Source organism: Amblyraja radiata, chromosome 4 (genome assembly GCF_010909765.2).
Source record: "Amblyraja radiata isolate CabotCenter1 chromosome 4, sAmbRad1.1.pri, whole genome shotgun sequence".
Taxonomy (NCBI): domain Eukaryota; kingdom Metazoa; phylum Chordata; class Chondrichthyes; order Rajiformes; family Rajidae; genus Amblyraja; species Amblyraja radiata.
Window position 1 is genome coordinate 50,454,984 of NC_045959.1, and position 20,252 is coordinate 50,475,235.

The 20,252-nt window shown below is 43.4% G+C and overlaps 1 protein-coding gene across 6 annotated transcripts in view; it reads right to left on the minus strand.

Annotated features, from left to right (window-relative positions):
• Positions 1-14,606, minus strand: part of piezo2 (piezo type mechanosensitive ion channel component 2) — a 499,687-nt gene extending 485,081 nt beyond the window's left edge. For all 6 annotated transcript variants that reach the window (XM_033019396.1, XM_033019395.1, XM_033019392.1 and 3 more), the window contains exon 1: positions 13,764-14,606. In XM_033019396.1, the coding sequence (XP_032875287.1) occupies positions 13,764-13,827 (64 nt within the window). In that variant the 5' untranslated portion in view covers positions 13,828-14,606. The remainder of the gene's footprint in view (positions 1-13,763) is intronic.
• Positions 14,607-20,252: the final 5,646 nt, after the last annotated feature.

Below are 20,252 nucleotides of genomic sequence, written 5' to 3' on the forward strand. Positions count from 1 at the left end.
CCTTGATTATGCTGGTGGCCTTGCCGAGGCAGCGAGAAGTGTAGATGGGGTCAGTGGAAGGGAGGTTGGTTTGTGTGATGATCTAGACTGCTTCCACAATTCTCTGCAATTTCTTGTGGTCTTGGATGGAGCTGTTCCCAAACCAGGCTGTGATGCATCCCAATAAAATGCTTTCTATGGCACAAGGAAGTGGCCATGCTTTCCATTTTGTGAGGCACAAGTTACAGAGTTATAGACTCATGCACCGTGGAAACAGGCCCTTTGGCCCAAATTGTCCATGCCATCCAAGATGCCCCATATACACTGTCCCATCTGCAAATTGTGGGCCTGGGAGACACACACTGGATCATTCAGAGTTGAGGACCTTAGGGCTGCTCTTTGCCCAGAGAGCAGAGGAGGCTGAATCATCAAATGCATTCAAACTTGCGATGGACTTGTTGGGAAATCAACAGGCCTTGGGGACCAGGCAGGAGAGGAGAGTTAAGACCATGATATTCCTTAGGAAATGAGATGAGGGATCCCTCTGACACAACCAAGTCTTAATTAGAGTCATGGAAACAGGCCCTTTGGCCCAACTTGCCCACACTGACCAACATGTCTTGTGCACAATTCTTGTGCTCTTCTTAACTCTCACCCAAAGGTCAGCTTAACCTTGGCTTATTCCTTCCCAAATATTAAACATTGAATTCAATTGAATTCATTTAATAATTCTGCCAAATCCAAGTGTTCAGAGCAAAAAGGCCATTAAATCGAATGATTTGCCTTTCATTTTTACTGACAGCAAATTGAACCAACGTCTAAAACGCATCAGTGGACCAGTTCAGTATTTGTTTGTGCACTGACTGACTCTTCTTTCTGGCATGAGCTGTAAAGCAGGACCATTATATTATGAAATTATTTGTAATACCAGACATTCGTTCCAATGATGATTCAAAATAGAACTTCAGCAAATTTGCCTTACCTGATGGATTTATAAAATGCATTAATAGTCAAATATTGCTAAAATTATTAGCAGGCTTATTTTAGTACATATATATTATTTGTACTATGCAGAATATATTTACTTTAAGTTTAAGTATAATTAGATTATGAAAATGTTAGCCCTAATTGAAAATAAAATGATACATTCCAATTCCATGGCTAAATATGTTTTCTGATGCCATGCCTACATTATAAGATATGAGATTCTTTAAAAAACAATAAAAAATGGCAATAACTCAATAGCTATGTCAACTTTTATTTCACATGTGGAAGAGATGTGGCACACAATTGTGGATCTTAGCACAAGTGCAATGTAAGACTAGAGTAGTTCAGAGATCCGTTCAGAGAGTGGCACAGTGGCGTTGCTGCAGAGTTGCTGCCAGAGACCCGGGTGCTGTCTGTACGGAGTTCGTACATTCTCCCTGTGGTTTTTTCCGCGTACTCCAATTTCCTCCCACACTCCAGAGATATACAGGTTTGTACGTTAATTGGCTTCTGTAATTTGTCCTCAGTGCGTAGGATTATCCTAGTGTACGTGTTATCGCTGATTGGTGCAGACTCGGTGGGTTTCCACACTGTATAACTTGCCCATGATGACCAACATGCCATCCCACTGCACTACACTATCCCATCTGCCTGCGCTTGGCTATGTCCCTATAAGCCTGATCTAGCCATGTCGATGTACATGTCCATGTCAATATCCTTGTACATGTCCATGTCCATATCCTTGTACGTGTCCATGTCCATATCCTTGTACTTGTCCAATTGTCACTTAAATGTTAAATGTTATGAAAGTATCTGGCTTATATCAGACTACAAAGTGTTCTTTTCCTTAAAAACATATGAATTTAATTACAGTAAGGCAAAAATCCGCCACAATTTTTCTTGAAGTCTCCATAAACATCTCCATCACAGCTCTAACATTTAAACAAGGCCCAGAAGAAGACAAACCATTTTACAAATATACATTTGCTAATTCTGCCTTGTAAATCCAAGGGTGCTGGTTTGAATTGTTTTGTAATTAACCTATTTTGTACAAAGGGTGGATATAGGAGATATAGACTATATCTCATATAGTCCCACTACTACACTTGGGGAACACCCTCAAACAGCATGGGGAAGATGTTCAAAGCTTCTATTAAACTGAAGTTCCTAGTTTCAAGATTTATTACTCAATCTTTGTACATCACCCAGGAATATGCAAGAACTTCACCAAATTATTCTGCAACAGCAGCGGTAGAGTTGCTGCCTTTGAGCACCAGAAACCTGGGTTCGATCCTGACTATGGGTGCTGTCTGTACGGACTCTGTACATTCTCCCTGTGACCGCGCGGGTTTTTCCCGGATGCTCTGCTTTCCTCACACACTCCAAAGATGTGCAGGTTTGTAGGTTAATTGGCTTCTGTAAATTGTTCCAAGTGTGTAGGATACACGGGGATCGCTGGTCGGCGTTGACATAGAGGGCTGTAAGGGCCTGTTTCCATGCTGTATTTCTAAACTAAACCACATATTGGGTGTTTATTACACTTTGCACACTATTTAAATATCTCAGGATGTTCTTCAAACTGTAGATGAACTCATAGAATCTGTGCAGAAGGAGAGATAATAGCAAATGAAAACAGACAAGTGGATGGAATTGCATTCCCTCAAACAAGATCAGCCGTAATCTCCAAGTCGTTAACAGCTGGTTCTACTAAAACTGACATTAAAAATCCACAGCAAGTTTAGCTGATAAGATTTCTACTTAATTATGGATCCCTTCATTTGTTGTTCAGCTAACATTTTATTGATATTTTCATCAACATTTTGGACACTTTCTTCCCTCTAGAGAGAGATACGTTGTGGAAACAGGCCCCTCGGCCTGACAATTTGGGGTTGTTTTTGGTACGGTACACACGTAGCAAAGATGAATAATTTGAATAATTCTAAAAAAGAATAATAATATTCTTTAAAGATCAAAATCGACCAAAAAAATTCAAATTTTGTTTATTTTAATATTGATGCATGTCTTTTTTTTAAATGGTAATAATAATCATGTTAGCTTGCAAATTCTTCTTAAGAAAGAAACTTTAGTGGCTGTCAGAGTGCATAATCACTAGTTGAGTATAATGAAAAAACCCCAACACGAGCTAAGATTGACCCATAATAACTGAGCTGTTAACGATGCTCAAGCAAGACTCGAAAGCCAAGAATTATACAGCCACGTAAACAATAAGATTATTCTATGAGAGTTTCCACCAATATCCAGGCATGCATTCTGCCAGCCAATCTGACCAAATTTGTGTTGCTTGAATAGGTTTGGGCAATTTCTAAACTTGTAAAATATGTTACGAATTAGCATTTCGATCCAGAGCCACAAGATCATGAATGAATCACATATAGTTTTGCAAAATGCCATGTCTTTGCACCATAAGGGAAGGCTTGCATTTTAATGTGTAGGAAGGAACTGCAGATGCTGGTTTACACTGAAGATAGACACAAGATGCTGGAGTAACTCGGCGGGGCAGACAGCATCTGTGTGGAGATGGAATAGGTGACTTTATGGGTCAAGACCCTTCTTCAGACTGCGGGTCTCAACCCAAAACGTCACCCAGTCATACTCTCCAGAGATGCTGCCCATTCCCACAGAGTTACACCAGCAAGATTTGCATGCAGAATGGCTCACAGTGGATTCCTGGAAGAAGCTAAAGTAGGAGCCAAGGTTTGGAGAAGTCAGCTACTGCCCAAAAAAAATCTCAAACTAAATCGCTTAAGGTCAGCAAAAATAAATTCATAGATCTATACAGCATGAAACAAACCCTTCAGCCCAACTTGTCCATGCTAAACAAGTTGGAATTCTCACTGATTTCATTAGACCATAAGACAGGAGCAGAATTAGGCCATTCAGCCCATCAAATCTGACTCCGCGATTCGATCATGGCTGATCTAACTTTCCCTTTCAACCCCATGCCCCTGCCTTCTCCCCGTAACTTATTTGCCCCATAGGATTCTAAACCCTTCCAATTCATGTATCTGTGCAAATCCCTTTTGAAAGTCAGAATTGTACCCGCTCCTTTTGCTTCTTCTGGTAGTTCATTCTAGAATATGGACTACCCTCCGGGTGAAAAAGGTTGTCCCAAAGGTCTCACTAAATCCCTCTCCTCTCAGCTCCCCCTCTCCTCCCTAACGCTCTGATTTTACAATTCTCTGCCGGGATTAAGACTAAACATTTACTTTAGTGATTCCCCTCATCTATCTATCTAGAGACGTACAGGTTTGTAGGTTAATTGGCTTGATAAAATTGAAAATTATAATTGTGAATGGAAACAAGCCCTTCGGCCCACCGAGTCCATGCTCACACTAGTTCTATGTTATCCCACGGCCCCGTCCACTCCTTGCACACACAGGGTAATTTACAGTCCAATTAACCTACAAACATGCCTGTCTTTAGGATGATGAAGGAAACCAGAAGACCCACGCAGTCACAGAGAGAACATGCAAACTCCGTACAGACAGCTCCTGGGAGCAGGATCGAACCGGGTCTTTGGCGCCGTGAGGCAGCTCCCTACCAGCTGCGCATAGTGCAACCCTCATGTAAACTTCAATAATGTCATCCCCTCAGCCTCCTACGCTCCAAAGAAACTTGAGCAGGTTTTCTCAGCACTTCTCTGTATCATGTATTCATTTCTAATGCATGTGCCACTTTAAAATTACTCATACTTTTACAAGAAAGATCTCACTCTCTCTCACACACAATGCTGGAGAAACTCAAGCGATATTTGAATATGCAGACTAAAGTAGGGTCCCGACTCGAAACGTCACCTTGTCTATTCCCTTCACAGATGCTGCCCGACTTGCTGAGTTTCTCCAGCCCTTCGTGTTTTGCTCAAGATTCTTGCACCTACAGTTCCTTGAGTCTGCATTGTACTACTCCACTGTGAAATCTACTCAAAGGATGCCTACTTTGAAATATTCTTCTACAATCAATCTGACAACGGGTCCCGACCCAAAATGTTGCCTGTCCATTCCCTCCCCAGATGCTGCCTGGCCCGCTGAGTTCTTCCAGCAATGTGTGTTTTGACCATTTAACTGATTTCACTCATGGTTTAGTTTCGAAACTGGGATCAAGGAAAGAGTGTTCACATCGCGACCCTGCTTCCACCAATCTTTCCACCACCACGCACAAGAAGCACAAGACAGACACCATTGTATGCAGATGCCGACAAATGTGTTCAGCTCTGGCCGAACAACTTCTAATCTTGTGTATGGACTCGATAAGAAGAAGTTTCAAAACTGCAAAGTCAAGACAATGTTGGGCCTGGATAGAGTGAATGTGGAGAGGATGTTACCACTAATGGGAGAGTATAGGACCAGAGGCCATATCCTCAGAATAAAAGGACGTACCTTTAGAAAGGAGATGAGGAGGAATTTCTTTAGCCAGAGGATAGTGAATCTGTAAAATTCATTGCCACAGATGGCGGTGGAGGCCAAGTAAGTGGATATTTTAAGGTGGAGATTTGATAGGTTCTTGATCAGTACAGGTGTCAGTGGTTATGGGGTCAAGTCAGAAGAATGGAGGTGAGAGGGAAAGATAGATGAGCCATGATTGAATGGCGGAGTAGACTTGATGAGAGGTTCATCGTCAATGGCCACACTCTGCTCTAACAACTTATGAACGTTAATTGAAAATACGTCCTGCTTAGAAAAACACTCCATTAAACGTGGAGCAAATGGCCAGTTTCAGACTGAATACCAGTCCGCACAGCCATTCACCTAATGTTACAGCAATCCCATGTTCTCAATAAATACATGTTCTCATTCATCAGTCATCACCTAAATGTGACCTGTATGTAAATATTAGTTATGCCACCTTGCGTGATAAGTTACTATGGTTAGGTCACCCTGTGCAATGGAAAGAAAACCTGAAATCCGTTGAACCCTGTAGCCAAGAAATTTCAAGCACTCTGTGATTCTAACTCCCCCTTCAGATTATATTAATTTTGCATTGGAAAACTCGCATGAAACACAAATAAAACTGGCATGGCATGGTCAACTTTGCACTGGGGCTTTGTTGATTTAGTTCAGTTTAGTTTAGAGATACAGTGCAGAAACAGGCCCTTCAACCCACTGAGACCGTGCTGACCAGCGATCCCCGCACATTGACACTATCCAACGTAGACAAAAATGCTGGAGAAGCTCAGCGGGTGAGGCAGCATCTATGGAGCAAAGGAATAGTTGACGTTTCGGGTCGAGACCCTTCTTCATACCTATCCTACTATCCTACACACTATCCTACACACACTAGGGACAATTTACAAATAAACCAGGCCAATTAAACTACAAACCTGTACGTCTTTCGAGTATGGAAGGAAACCAGAGCTCCCTGAGAAAACCCACGCAGGTCATGGAGAGAACGCATAAATTCCGTATAGACAGCACCCGTTGTCAGGATCGAACCCAGGTCTCTGCCACCCTGTACTGTGCCACAGTCAACTCCAATCATTTACCTCATTATTTAATGAATTGTAAGTATGGAGAATGATAGAAAGGATGAAGGAAAACAAAAAAAGAATTTAACGAAATGCAAAAGTCTGATGAAAGGTCACCTTAAACCAATCACTGTTTCTGTCTCCCCATATACACCCCGTACCAAATATCTCCAGTATTTTATGAATTAGCCAAAATGGCTTCAAACTATAGTAGAGGTAGAAAGAAAGAATGGATTAAAAGATAGAAAAAGACAAAATATATATATTTTCTAAAATATAATTTTTAAATTTTTTTTTAAAACTTGGAACAAGTTAATACGCCTTATGGGCCTGTCCCACTTACGTAACTTTTTCGGCGACTGCCGGCGCTCGTCATAGGCCGTTGCAGGTCGGCGAAAATTTCAACGTTGAAAATTCAGCGGCGACCAGAAAGACGCCACGACTCTTTGGGAGACTGAGGAGACTACTCACGACCATACAGGCGACACCCTGGAGACATGTCATGGGGTGAAGCCTGTATGGTCATGAGTAATCGACCAAAGAGTCATACCTTGTTCTGGTCGCCGCTGGATTTTCAACATGTTGAGAATTTTCGGCGACCTGTAAGGACTTATGACTAGTGCCGGCAATCACCGAAAAAGTCGGGTAAGTGGGACAGGCCCATAAAAAATCATCTCGAGTCTTTGGACGGATCCCAAACCGAAATGACACCATAGATAGACTCAAAATACTAGAGGACTACAGCAGATCAGGCAGCATCTCTGGAGAACATGGATAGGTGATGTTTTGGGTCAGGACCCTTTTTCGGACGGATTGTTGTAGGGAGATGTCACCTATCCATGTTCTCCAGAGATGCTGCCTGACCGGCTAAGTAACTCCAGCACTCTGAGTCTTTATTTTTGTAAACAAGCATCTGCTGTTCCTTGTATCTACAAATCATCAACAGTCATTATTCAATAAATGACGAGTCCTAAATAGCTGAAGCAACATTAAGTTGTGTAAATCCAGTGATGTTATGGCACATGAAGGTACAGGAGAGAGTTGTGGTTTGTAGACTGTGGTCCAATGAGGCACAAATCACCTCATAATCTGCAGCTTGGAATCCTTGCTGCGCCATATTGCCAAAGATTGATGGGGTTATTTTTACAAGTATAATTTTTCACACTGTGAACTCATTGCCGTTAATTCTGCAGAAACCTGAAACGTTTGAACCCGAATCTAAATTACAACGCAAAACCAAAATAACTATTACGGTCTACTGTAAATGAGCTTAAATGAGAGGTTGTTAAAAATTCAGAATCCTCAGGCTTTAGGAGTTCAAGACTCAATGTCAATAAGGCAAAAAGAGATATCTATATTTGGTAAATGACCAATTTATGACCTACAATTTTATACTGAACAATCATTCTGACTAACACCTACATTCTTTTCTGTCAGGCGTTATGGCTCTTTTTGAACAATTGGGTCCAAAGACTAAATCAGCATTTCGTTTGGGGCACCCTAGACCATTTGCCAGCCTTCTTCAGCACACATTAGTTTGCAAACTAGAGTATAAAATTAATTGTTTTGTAGGACAGTGATTGTGTTTTCAATTTCACATAGCTCAGTGTCCATGAACGGAAACTACACAGAAAGGGATCCATGTAGGGGTGGCACTGCGATGTAGTGCTAGAATTGAGGCCTCACAGCACCACAGACCCTGCTCGATCCTGACTACAGTGCTGTCTGCAAGGAGTTTGCACATTCTCCCCGTGACCATATGGGAACAGGAGCACCTGGAGTAAACCCATGCAGATCACAGGGAGAACGTGCAAACTCTGTACAGACAGCATCCGTAAGCCGGATCAAACCCGGGTCTCTGGTGCTGTTAGGCAGCAACTCTACAACAGAGAAGACCATGTGTAGGAGGCAGCCAATATCAACAAGAAAACCAACAACACCCCGGTCACGCTCTCATTTCACTCCTACCATCAGGAAGGTGGTACAGGAGCCTGAAAACCGTGAGCACCAAGTTCAACAATAGCTTCCTCCCAGCCACCAACAGGCTCTTGAACACTGCACAATACTAACCTCAACAACCGTGAACTTCTAGGGAATGTCTCTTTCGTTGCACTATGGACTTTGGCATTTTTTCACGCAACTGTTGTGGTTATTAATTTATTGATATTTTAAAATTAATATACTGACTTAATTTATATACTTTTAGCTGTGTGTATTATGTTTATAGGCCTGTTAAGCTGCTTCAAATAAGAAGTTCATTGTTTAGCAGTGTAGAAAGAAGGAACTGCAAATGCCGGTTTACCAAGAAAAGAGACAAAGTGCTGGAGTAACTCAGCAGGTCAGGCAGCATCCTTGGAGAACATGGATAGGGGACGATTTGGATTTGGACCCTTTCAATGTCTGTACATACGACAAATAAACATAGTTGACTCTTGACGTCTTGAAGCATATCCTTCAGCTTTTATGTATTTCTCATAGAATTTGAGCAAACACCTTTCATAAAATCATGGTGACTAGGTTCAGTGATATCAGCCTTCTTAAATGATTAGTTCTTTCCTCTTTGGTTATTGACTCCAACATCTTGCTAACAATAGATGTTAAACTATGATTCCCTGCCTTCTGCCCTTTGTGAACACAGGGGTCATATTAACCATTCTCCAATCTTCTCCAAATCCCTCCTGGAATTGAATGAGTTTGCAACCCTCAACGGATCCACTGTGTTTGCAGCTTAGTTTGTGGCTCGGCTCACATAAATGTCCAGCTGCCCCCTGCACAAGTATTGGCTTTAGCTAACAGGTCACACCCAAAGGCTTGACCATACAAGGAACTGCAGATGCTGGAATCTTGAGCAAAACATAAAGTGCTGGAGGAACTCAATGGGTCAGGCAGTATCTATGGCGGGAGTGAAGAAACAAAGAACCACGACAAATGCTGATTTATGCCAAAGAGGCTCACAAAGTGCTGGAGTGACTCAGCGGGTCAGGCAGCATCTCAGAAGAAAAAAAGATAGGTGATGCTTTGGGTCAGGACGCTTCTTCAGACTCGAAATGTCATCTATCGTTTTTCTCCAGAGATGCTGCCTAGTTTCGCTATGTTACTCATCTCAAGCTTGGGCAAGAAAATCACCATCAAGGTTTGCAGGTCAAGTTGGGACCCCCTGCCCTAGATCACCAGGTAGATCACGATGGCTCCCTGAATGCATGAGATGGGTTGTGGTGGGCATACTTAGACAAGGAAGGGTTGGAGTACAACCTTCCTAGAAGCACCACTACCCATGCAACACCACCCTGTCCCAAACAAAACTGGCACGGTGGCACAGCGGTAGAATAGCTGCCTTACAGCCCCAGAGACCCGGGTTCGATCCCGACTATGGGTGCTGTCTGTACGGAGGTTGTACGTTCTCCCCATGACCTGCGTGGGTTTACTCTGGCTGCTCCGGTTTCCCCCCACACAAAGATGTACCGGTTTGTAGACCAATGGTAAAATTGTAAATTGTCTCCAGTTTGTGTCGGATGGTGCTAATGCATGGAGTGATCTCTGATCGGCGTGGACTCGGTGGGGCCGAACGACCTGTTTCCACACCGTATCTCTAAACTAAACTAAAAACTGAACATCAAATGGCTAATGTGCCTCCTGTCTTTCTCAGTGTCTCAGTGTGGCAACACACACCAATTTATGAAGGCTCGCCTTGTTATCTGAAAACCCTTGAAAAATAAAAATCGACACTCTCCTTTGAAAGCTACTGACAGTGAGAATTACAATCAGAAGCCAGGGACATAGTGGAGGGGAGGGGAGGGGAGGGGAGGGGGTCAGTAGTGTTTATTTGCACAAGAGGGCTGTCTGGATTTTTACCTGATACATTCCAGTCAACCGTAAGTTAACGGAGGAAAGGAAGTTGCAACTGCACATGAACTGCATCGACAGACATTTAAACATCCCATTGATCACAAAACCTTTTCTAGGCTTTGACTCTTCCAGGTCATTGCTAACATTAGAGTGAGAAGCTGGCGTTAAAATATTTTCTATCAATTCCTTGTATTCCTACACTCCCATTGCCTCATCTAATTCAATTTAGACCGCCATTATCACTCCCATTACCTCATCTAAATGGGCTGCATGGTGGCGCTGCGGTAGAGATGCTGCCTTACAGCGCCAGAGACCCAAGTTAAATCCTCACTACGGGTGCTATATGTATGGAGTTAGTACATTCTCCCTGTGACTGTATGGGTTTTCTCCGGGTGCTCCAGTTTGCTCCCACATCCCAAAGACGTACAGATTTGCCGGGTAATTGGTTTGGTAAATTTATAAACTCTCTGGTGTTATAGGATAGTGTTAGTGTGCGGGGATCGTTGGTCGGCATTGACGCGGTGGGCCGAGGGGCCTGTTTCTATGCTGTATCTGTAAACTAATCTAAACTGAAGCTACATCCAAGGCATCTTACATATTCTTCAACACTTCAATAACTTTCAATTCCTAGACCCCCCATCACCTCATCTAACCCGTAGTCTGAAGAAGGGTCACGACCCAAATTGTCACCCATTCCTTCTCCCCAAAGATGCTGCCTGCCCCACTGAGTTACTCCAGCATTTTGTCTACCTCATCTAACCCCACTTATATCCTAGATATAGGATGAGAGCCTCAGAATAAAAGGGCATACCTTCAAAACGTAGTTTGTTTAGAGATACATTGCGGAAACAGGCCCTTTGGCCCACCGACCAACAATCACCTGAACACCAGTTCTATCCTACACACTAGGGATAATTTACAGAAGCCAATTAATCAACAAACCTGCACATCTTTGGAATGTGGGCAAAAACTGGAGCACCCGGAGAAAACCTACACGGTCACAGGGAGAACATACAAACTCCATGAAAAAAGTACCATGGTCAGGATCGAATCCCGGTCTCAGGCGCTGTTAGGCAACAACTCTACCGCTGCGCCACCTTGCCACCCTAAAAATGGAGACAAGATATTCAGTGCTTCCGATGGCTGTGGAGGGCAAGTCATTAGATATTTAAGGCAGAGATTGATAGGCTCTTGATTAGTACGGGTGTCAAAGGTTACAGGGAGGAGGCAGGAGAATGGAGTTGGGAGCAAAAACTAATTCGGCCATAATTGAATGTCGGAGTAGACGCGATGGACTGAATGGCCTAATTCTGTTCCTACGTCTTATGAAGACACCTCAGTCTCTTCAACGCTAAATTTCAATTCCTTCCTCCCCCCCGCCCCATCAGTCTGAAGAAGGGTCCTGCCCCGAAACGTCACCTATCCATGTCCTCCACAGTTGCTGCCTGTCCTGCTGAGCTACTCCAGCATTTTGTTTTCTACACATTCTATCCAGACAAGCCAACTTGAATATTTAAGTGAAACACTTATTCAAAAAGTGGATTGATTCCTAATGTCATGTTTACCTCAACTCAATTGCTAACTAAGTTTGAATAAGATTCAAGTCCCACCCTGGAGACAGGAGCTACAAATCGTGTCTGACTTGGCCCAGTGTTGATGGAGCACGACACTATCTTAGGTACAACCTTCGTACGAGGCATTACAGCAGGATCGTGCATAAATATCCAATAAAAACCGTTGCGAAATATGGTCATCTTTTTCGCTCAACAAATGTCACCAAAATTAAGGGAATGTAGATGCTGGAATCTTGAGAAAATATAAATTTCTGGGGGAACGCAGTGGGTCAGGCAGCATCTGTGGAGGGAATGGATAGGCAAGAATTTAGTGTCAGGTGTACCGAGGTACAGTGAAAGGCTTTTGTTGCGTGCTAATCTATACACGATTACAATCAAGCTGTCCACAGTGTACAGATACATGATAAAGGTAACAACGTTTAGTGCAAGTTTCGGGTTGGGAACCTTCTTCAGAAAAAAAGCGTATTTATTCTGAAGAACAACTGTCTGAAGAAGGGTCTGGACCCGAAACGTCACCTACTCATGCTCTCCTGAGATGCTGCCTAGCCAGCTGAGTTACACCAACATTTTGTGTCTTTTCTTGGTATTCCTTGTTTCTATATATATTTGTTAATTAATGGCATCTTGTGCTGTGATATTAGCTACGTTACAACTTTTTTCCAAAAATATTTTGCTGGTACTCATGTTCATAAGTTATAGGGAAGGGATTGGCCCACTCGGCCTAGGAAGTCTACTCCGCCATTCAATCACGGCTGATCTATCTTTCCCTCTCAACCCCATTCTCCTGTCTTCTCCCCATAACCCCAAACGACACCCTTAATAATCAAGAATCTGTCAATCTGCGCCTTAAAAATATCCATTGACCTGGCCTCCACAGCCGTCTGCGTTATACGATGTAATACGCGCTACATTCGTTTTAAGTGATTACATTTTTTAAATTGTGGCTTTCAATCGGAGTGGCATTTGGAAAATATAATATCTGGAATTCAGTCGGGTTACAAACAGCGTTCACGCCTGCTTCCCCTTCGCCCAGCGGCTGGGCTTTAAGTGTAGACTTCGCGGCCGCATTGGCCGCAACTGACAAGACGGTTCAGTTCAGTGCAGTGCTCGCTCGCATCACAGTGGCCACATCGCGCCGCGCCGCGGCTCTCTGCAACCAGCCGGGCGGCTGTTTCGCCCCAACCTTGGACCAAGGAACCAGCCGCCCGCTCGCCCGTCCTGCACGGCAGACGGGACTGTGGTTACCGACTCCAATCCTTTATTGCCAGCGCTCATTAAATCCAGGCGCATTTCAACTTAACTAATCAAGGAACTCCATTCACATGCAGTACAGGCGACGAGCACATTCAATTTCAAGTCTGCTTTCAGGCTGTACCCATGTTTTCTCTCTCCCTCTTCTCCCCCCGGCATGTCACCTCCTCGGGGAAAATCGATTCCAAGTTCCTTCCCGACCTACCGAATGTGATGGGCTGTTTGTGTGTTAATCTGCCTTGTAGGAGCGATGGCAAATGCATTTATGGAGCCGTTTTTGTTCATCTCCAGCCTAAATCTCAATTAGATTTTTTTTTAACAGCGACAGATACGGACAAAAATACACCTGATCGATCACAACCTTGCGTTCAATACTTAAAAAAATTCCCTCCACAATAACAAATAACTAAACTCTGCGCCCAACTCCAGAAAAAACAGCGTTATAGCATTGCATTTCAACCTATCATTTATTTGAAGAAGGAAAAAAAACAATCGCTGCAAAACAACGCATCCTTTGGGAAAGTTTGCATTTTCGGAGAGGAGTTTAAAAAAAATAAAAACAACCCATTACAGATATTTCCGACGGTCTGGTCAAAAAATAATCCCGCAGGTGTAAAGAAAGGCTATTATCTAGAGTCACTTACCGGCAACTAAACAGACGGGAAGAAGTAGTCTGAAGATCAGACCACACATCACCTCCGATGCCATTGTGAGCAGACAGTTCTCTTAAACCTACCGCGGGGAGGTCAAATAATTACTTATTAGCTGCCCGCGGTCTATCATTCGCAAACAAGAAAATCCATCCACTCCGGCCCGATCCTCGCCGGCATTCACGGCGACCTGTTCATGCTGTTTATTCTTCCTCTCTAAAGTTGTCTCGGCGTTAGCTCTCCAGTCCCGGGGAAATCTTAACGGGCGAGTCGCATCGCCCCTACATCCGAGCAGTACCTGCTTTGACTGGTAGAGAGACAGTCCAGTTTGTTGTTGGTTGTTCACAACTGGCTTCCTGGTGGTCTCGACATTTGTCCTATGTGTTTGTTTTAATTAACCGTGAGGTGCAATTGATGCCGGTAACGGTGCAGCGCTCACGTCCCGGGAAACGAGTTATGTTTCTGGAGAAGGCGACTTCAAGCTGTTCCGCTATTAAATCCTTCACCCAAGATGACTCATCAGAGCCGGGCAGTTTCAGTGATGTTACCCCGGCCTTTCTGTCAATGTTTTGTGTACAGTAGCCTTGATTCCCTGTGGCCAGTTTATTGGATACTGTGTGATCCCTTGATTTCACAAAAGAGAATCGATTTCTTTTTTTTCGTTTCAGCAACACGTCTGTCTGCTCTCGGGATTCGCGCTGGGGACTCAATGTTTTAATTCCCGCTGGTTAACTGGGTTGAAAAAGGCAGCCCTTGGCGCTGGCTACTTCCCCGGGACTCTGCTCAGCGGCCGCTCGCCTCTCCACTGCGAACCACACTCGTCTCTCCACCTTCAATGAAACTATTGACAAAACACCGCCCCTCTCTCCCTTTCTCTCCCTCCCTGATCGACGTCCGGTTCGACCATTCACAAATCGAGGAAGCGTCACGCATGTATGTGGAAAGGAATAAAATCTAGCAAATCGACCAGCCCGGCGAGTTGAGGCTTGGGGTTTAAAACTGATTTTGAGAACTCCCTCATTTATTATGTAGGAAGGAATGACAGATGCGGGTTTAAACCGAAAATAGACACAAAGTGCTGGAGTAACTCAGTGGGACAGGCAGCGGAGAGAAGAATAGAAAGTGTGTGAAGAGTCAGTCAGAAGAAGGGTCTCGACCAGAAACGTCACCCATTCCTTCTCTCCAGAGATGCCGCCTGTCCCGCTGAGTTACTCCCGCATTTTGTGCCTATCTGCCCTCACTTATTAAATTAATCTGTAAAACCACCATTCCAACATAAACCGCTCAAAGCAACAACTTGTTTATAAAACCCAGCTTTAAAAAAAGCAAAATTACAGAAATGATTTTATTCCAGCTGTTTTTAATTCTTATATAGATTAGAAACACCTTGATTTTTTTTGTCAGCTAACCTTGTTTCAAATAAATAAGGCGCGCCCCAAGTCTATGGAATAGAACTGCATTTACAGTTCCCTGTGCCTCTATGAAATACTGTAGAATTTCGTTGCAATGTGCAGGATGCATTTTACCGTTGACTAAGGGAATTTGTTAACTAAGAGGTGTACCGTGAAATAAAATATTTACAGATAACATAAAATAGAAAATAATAATCACAAACGTAAAAGATAACAAACTATAGTAACTCGCTCTAGTATTATTGATAAAAAGCTGTAGCAACTCGCTATAAAGAGATACAATAAAGAATCTGTTCCCAAAACTCGGCAGTGAAAGAAATTTTTAAAAAGTGGCTTGTGAAATAAAAGTGTCCCCACCCGAAACATCACCTCTCCTTTTATTCTCCAGAGATGCTGCCTGACCCGCTGCAGAACGTTGTGTATATTTGGAATAAACCAGCATCTGCCGTTCTTTGTTTCTACATTTTGCCTGCTCCATTACGAAATCTCCTCAAGGTATGACTACTTTGAAGAAGTTCCCCTCCTCTCTCACTGTCCCCCTCTACGTGTCAATCTGAAGAAGGGTCACGATCCGAAACCTCTCCCATCCTTTTCTCTTCTCCAGAGATGCTGCCTGACCAGCCGAGTTACTCCAGCATTTTTGTGCCTATAATCTGCATTTGTTTATTTTCTGTATCTCAGTCCTTATTTCGCACACGGAGTTACACTCAACAATGTCTTATGTGACTTTCTCTAGGCGATTGGAAGCATCGAAACCGGAGCCACTGCTTTTCTTCATTTTCGTATTTTCAAAAACATTGTAGGCATTTTTTTTTAAAAGCAATCCACTGGAGCTATCTGCCATTAGACAGGTTTTGTTTACATACCATCTCGATTGAACACAACACTTTTACGGGCAGCAAACAATCGCATCCTTTTTTAGACTTTTAATCTTAACTTTTGAGCAAACGTGATTGCATGACGCTCAGGATTTCTGCAGTGTTTATGAAATTAAGAAATTAGCCCATCTGATCGCCCTGCAACTAACTCCTATCTATTAAACATAATTGATGTACAGTATTTTTAGTTTTTTTTTTTAAATTGGCCATAATGTTAAGAATTCCCTTATAATGAATCTGAAAATGATGGCAGAAAAGTAACAAAAATACGAGGACCAAAGAGACGGTGGATTGCTGGAGATAGGCACACAATGCTGGAGTAACTCAGCGGGTCAGGCAGCGTCTTTGGAGAGAAGGAATAGTTGACGTTTCGGGTCGGAAGTCTTCTTTAGAACTGGAACAAGAAGCGGTACGTTGAATGAACTCGGGGGGACAGTCAGGAACCTGGGTCTCCATCTGAAAGATACACACAAACATTTTTGCCTCCACAGATGTCGGTTGGTTCTTTGAATTCTACAGCCATCGGGTTATTAAATACTACAACCTCCAAATAAGCTCTGAACTATTTAGAAGAGACACAAAATGCTGGAGTAACTCAGCGGGACAGGCAGCAGTGAAGGAATTGGTGAGGTTTCGGGTCGAGACCCTTCTTCAGACTGTATACACTGGAGGGTTCTATAAGGCAGCAACTCTACTGATGCGCCACTCTGCCACCCCAAATAAACTTTTTTCTCGTTTATTATATTATTTTTCAGAGTACTATGTTTACATATTCTGTAGTGTTGCTGCAAGTAAGAATTTCATTGTTCTCTATGGTACATATAACAATAATACACTCTTGACTCCTGCTCGTTTCTTTTTTTGGGGGGTAATAAAAACGCGTGTTTACAGTTGCTGTAAGAGGGGAGGTTCTATATTTTTCCCCTTCACACACCGTGGATTTAATTACTTATAGTGGAAGCTGGAGAACTAATGGGCTGATGTATATGGAGCCAGAAGGCAGAGACTAATTTCCTTACAATTAGCCTGTCATCCAAATTGCCAGGTGCTACCTATTTATGGCCATTTTGTAATGAGATGTGGGGTGGGGTGGGTGGGGGTAGGTGGGTAGGTGGGTAGGTGGTAGGTGGGTAGGTGGGTAGGGTGGAGGGTGGAGGGTGGAGGGTGGAGGGGGTGGACTGTGGACTGTGTTGTGAAGCAAACAGGTAATTGGGTCCATTTCCCAGCTGAGTAGACGGGGAAAACTCCAACTACTCTGAGTGGTACATAAGTGATAGTTAACTGCTCAAACAAGCAGTTATCAGTGAATAGATGGATTCACCTGTTGAAAGATAGAAACACTTAACGGGAACACTACTTTGCTAAGGAGAAGCATGATTGATAGATTTATTTGATAGTTATCTAAATAAGCAATCCACTCAACAGTAACTTGGACTTCTAGTGTGAATTGTAGCTTATAATCATGTGAAATTACAGTACTCGACTGAGTCAACATTACAGAGGTGTCTGAAGAAGGGTCCCAACCCGAAACATCACAGCGTAATTGCAATTTCTCCTCTTAAATTTAGTTTTTTTTTTAAAGGACTAAATTGCATAGAGCAGAGGAATTGAGAACCAGAGGCATAGGTTTAAGGTGAGGGAGGAAGGAAAGGTTTGACAGGAATCGGAGGGATAACTTTTTCACACAAAGGGTGGTGGGTGTATGGAACGAGCTGCTGCAGGAAGTAATTGAGGCAGGTACTATTGCAATGTTTAAGAAACATTTAGACAGGTACATGGATAGGACAGGTTTGGGGGGGGGATATGGGCCAAATGCAGGCAGGTGGGACTAGTGTAGATGGGACATGTTGGCAGGTGTCGGTAAGTTGGGCCAAAGGGCGTGTTTCCATGCTGTATGACTCTACAACCATTGAATAAAGCATCATGACAGCCCCACCCAAATTTGGCCAAATTTCTGAACAAAGTCCTGCAAACAACCATAGGGTTAAGTAGGGATTAAGATTTGTGTAAGATTGGTTGGGGAATTGATGCATTGGCCAGGATTTTACCCCCCCCCCCTTTATACCCAGCGAGATCCACAAGTGGAAAGAGTTACAGTTTGAAGACACCATAATCTTCATTCCACCCCCACTGCATTCCATTGGCTTAATAATATAATCAACAACACAAAATGAAATAAATTGAAGACTTTTGTCTAAACTTTAAATTACTAGATGTCTCTTTGAGGTAAATGATCCGCAAGATGATGGATTAAGCTATTGGCCTATTGCAGAGTTCACTCTTTATTCCTGTTGATGACAAATGGGGACATATAAATTTGATTATTCAATTCAATGATACTTTATTATCACATGTACCTAGATGCAGTGAAATGCTTTGTTTTGAGTACAATCCGGGTAAAATCATGCAGCAGATTTCCCCAAGGCAGCACACAAAGTGTCACCATGTTTCTGGTGCTGACAAAGTTTCAAAAGTTCTTAGAACAGTCTTTATCTTCTTGCAGCGGCGATCCAGGACTTAAGCCGCACGTGGCCCCACACCAGGTCCCCCTTCGTTCTCGGCAGCCATTAGGAACAAGAGCACGCCATTTAGCCCCTCAGGCTGCTTCACCATTTAATAATCTGACTAAAACCACAACTGTGCATTCCCATTAACCAGGGGTTTCATCCACTTGCTTAACAAACCCCTACACACATCTAAAGACTCAACATTCACGAGGGTGTAGCCAGGAGTTGAACGCCTGAGCTATTGGGAGAGGTTTGTAAGGCTAGGACTTTGTCCCTTGGAGCTCAGGAGGATGAAAAGTGATCTTATAAAGGTGTAGAAGATTATGAGGGGAATAGATAGGGTGAATGCACACAGTCTTTTACCCAGACTAGGGGAATCGAGGTCCAGAGGACATAGGTTTAAGGTGAGAGGGGAGAGATTGAATAGGAATCTGATGGACAACGTTTCCACACAGGTGGGTGCGGTCTTGATGCAGTGTCTTAACCCAAAACATTGAACTGCCCTCTGCAGATGCTGCCTGACGCGTTGGATTCCTGCAGCAGTTTGAATCTTTCCTCTACAAGTCTTCCACCTGTGCTTAATTCCTCCCTTGTCTCTGTTTTGAAAAGCACAAAACCTCTACTCTTTCCCCAGTTCTGAGGAAGGGTCCCTGACCCAAAATGTTAACAAACAAACAGTCAGTTGTCAGTCTGTAGAAGGGTGCTGAACGGAAACGTCGCCTATCCATTTGGGCGGCACGGTGGCGTAGTGGTAGAGTTGCTTTCTTACAGCGCCAGGGACCCGGGTTCAATCCTGACTATGGGTGCTGTCTGTATAGAGTTTGCACGGTCTCCCCGTGACCTGCATGGGTTTCCCCGGCTGCTCCGGTTTCCTCCCACACTCCAAAGACGTACAGGTTTGTAGGTTAATTGGCTTGATGTAAATGTAAAATTGTCCCACATATGTGTAGGGTAGTGCACGTGTGCGCGGATCGCTGGTTGGTGCGGACTCGATGGGCCGAAGGGCCTGTTTCCGTGCTGTATTTCTGAACTAAACTAAATCCAGGTCTTCCAGGGATGATGCCTGACCCGCTGACTTACTCCAGCACTTTGCGTTTTACTCAAGATTTCAGCATCTGCCGTTCTTTATGTCTCACCTGATCTGTCTTAACTGATTTCCATATTTTGAGACCCCCTCTACATTTGTGTTTTGCACAGATGCTGCTTGACCTGCCAAGTTCTTCCAGCATTTACCGTTTTATGTGCCACCATTTCCATCTTCTTCCCTAGCCAATGTCTCGGGTTAAATTCATTCTGCATTTGTAATTTCCTCCAGCACTAAAACTCTTCATGTCCAATATTCAAAACAAATATTCAACTTTTCATTGAGACACAGCAAAAAATGTGTTTTTTTCCCCCCAGTTAATAGTGTTGCAGAAATCATGGTTTTTGAGTTTCGTTCCCACAGCTAATTATGGATTTTTAAAGGAAGTCTCTCAAGGGTACGGCACGGTGGCACAGCTGTCAGGTTGTTGCCTTACAGCGCCGGGGACCTGGGTTTGATCCTGACTACAGGTGCTGTCTGTACGGACTTTGTACGATCTCCAAGATCTTCAGTTTCCTCCCCCACTCCAAAGACGTACAAGTTTGTAGGTTAATTGGCTTGGTATAAGTGTAAATTGTCCCTAAGACAATGTAAATGTGCGG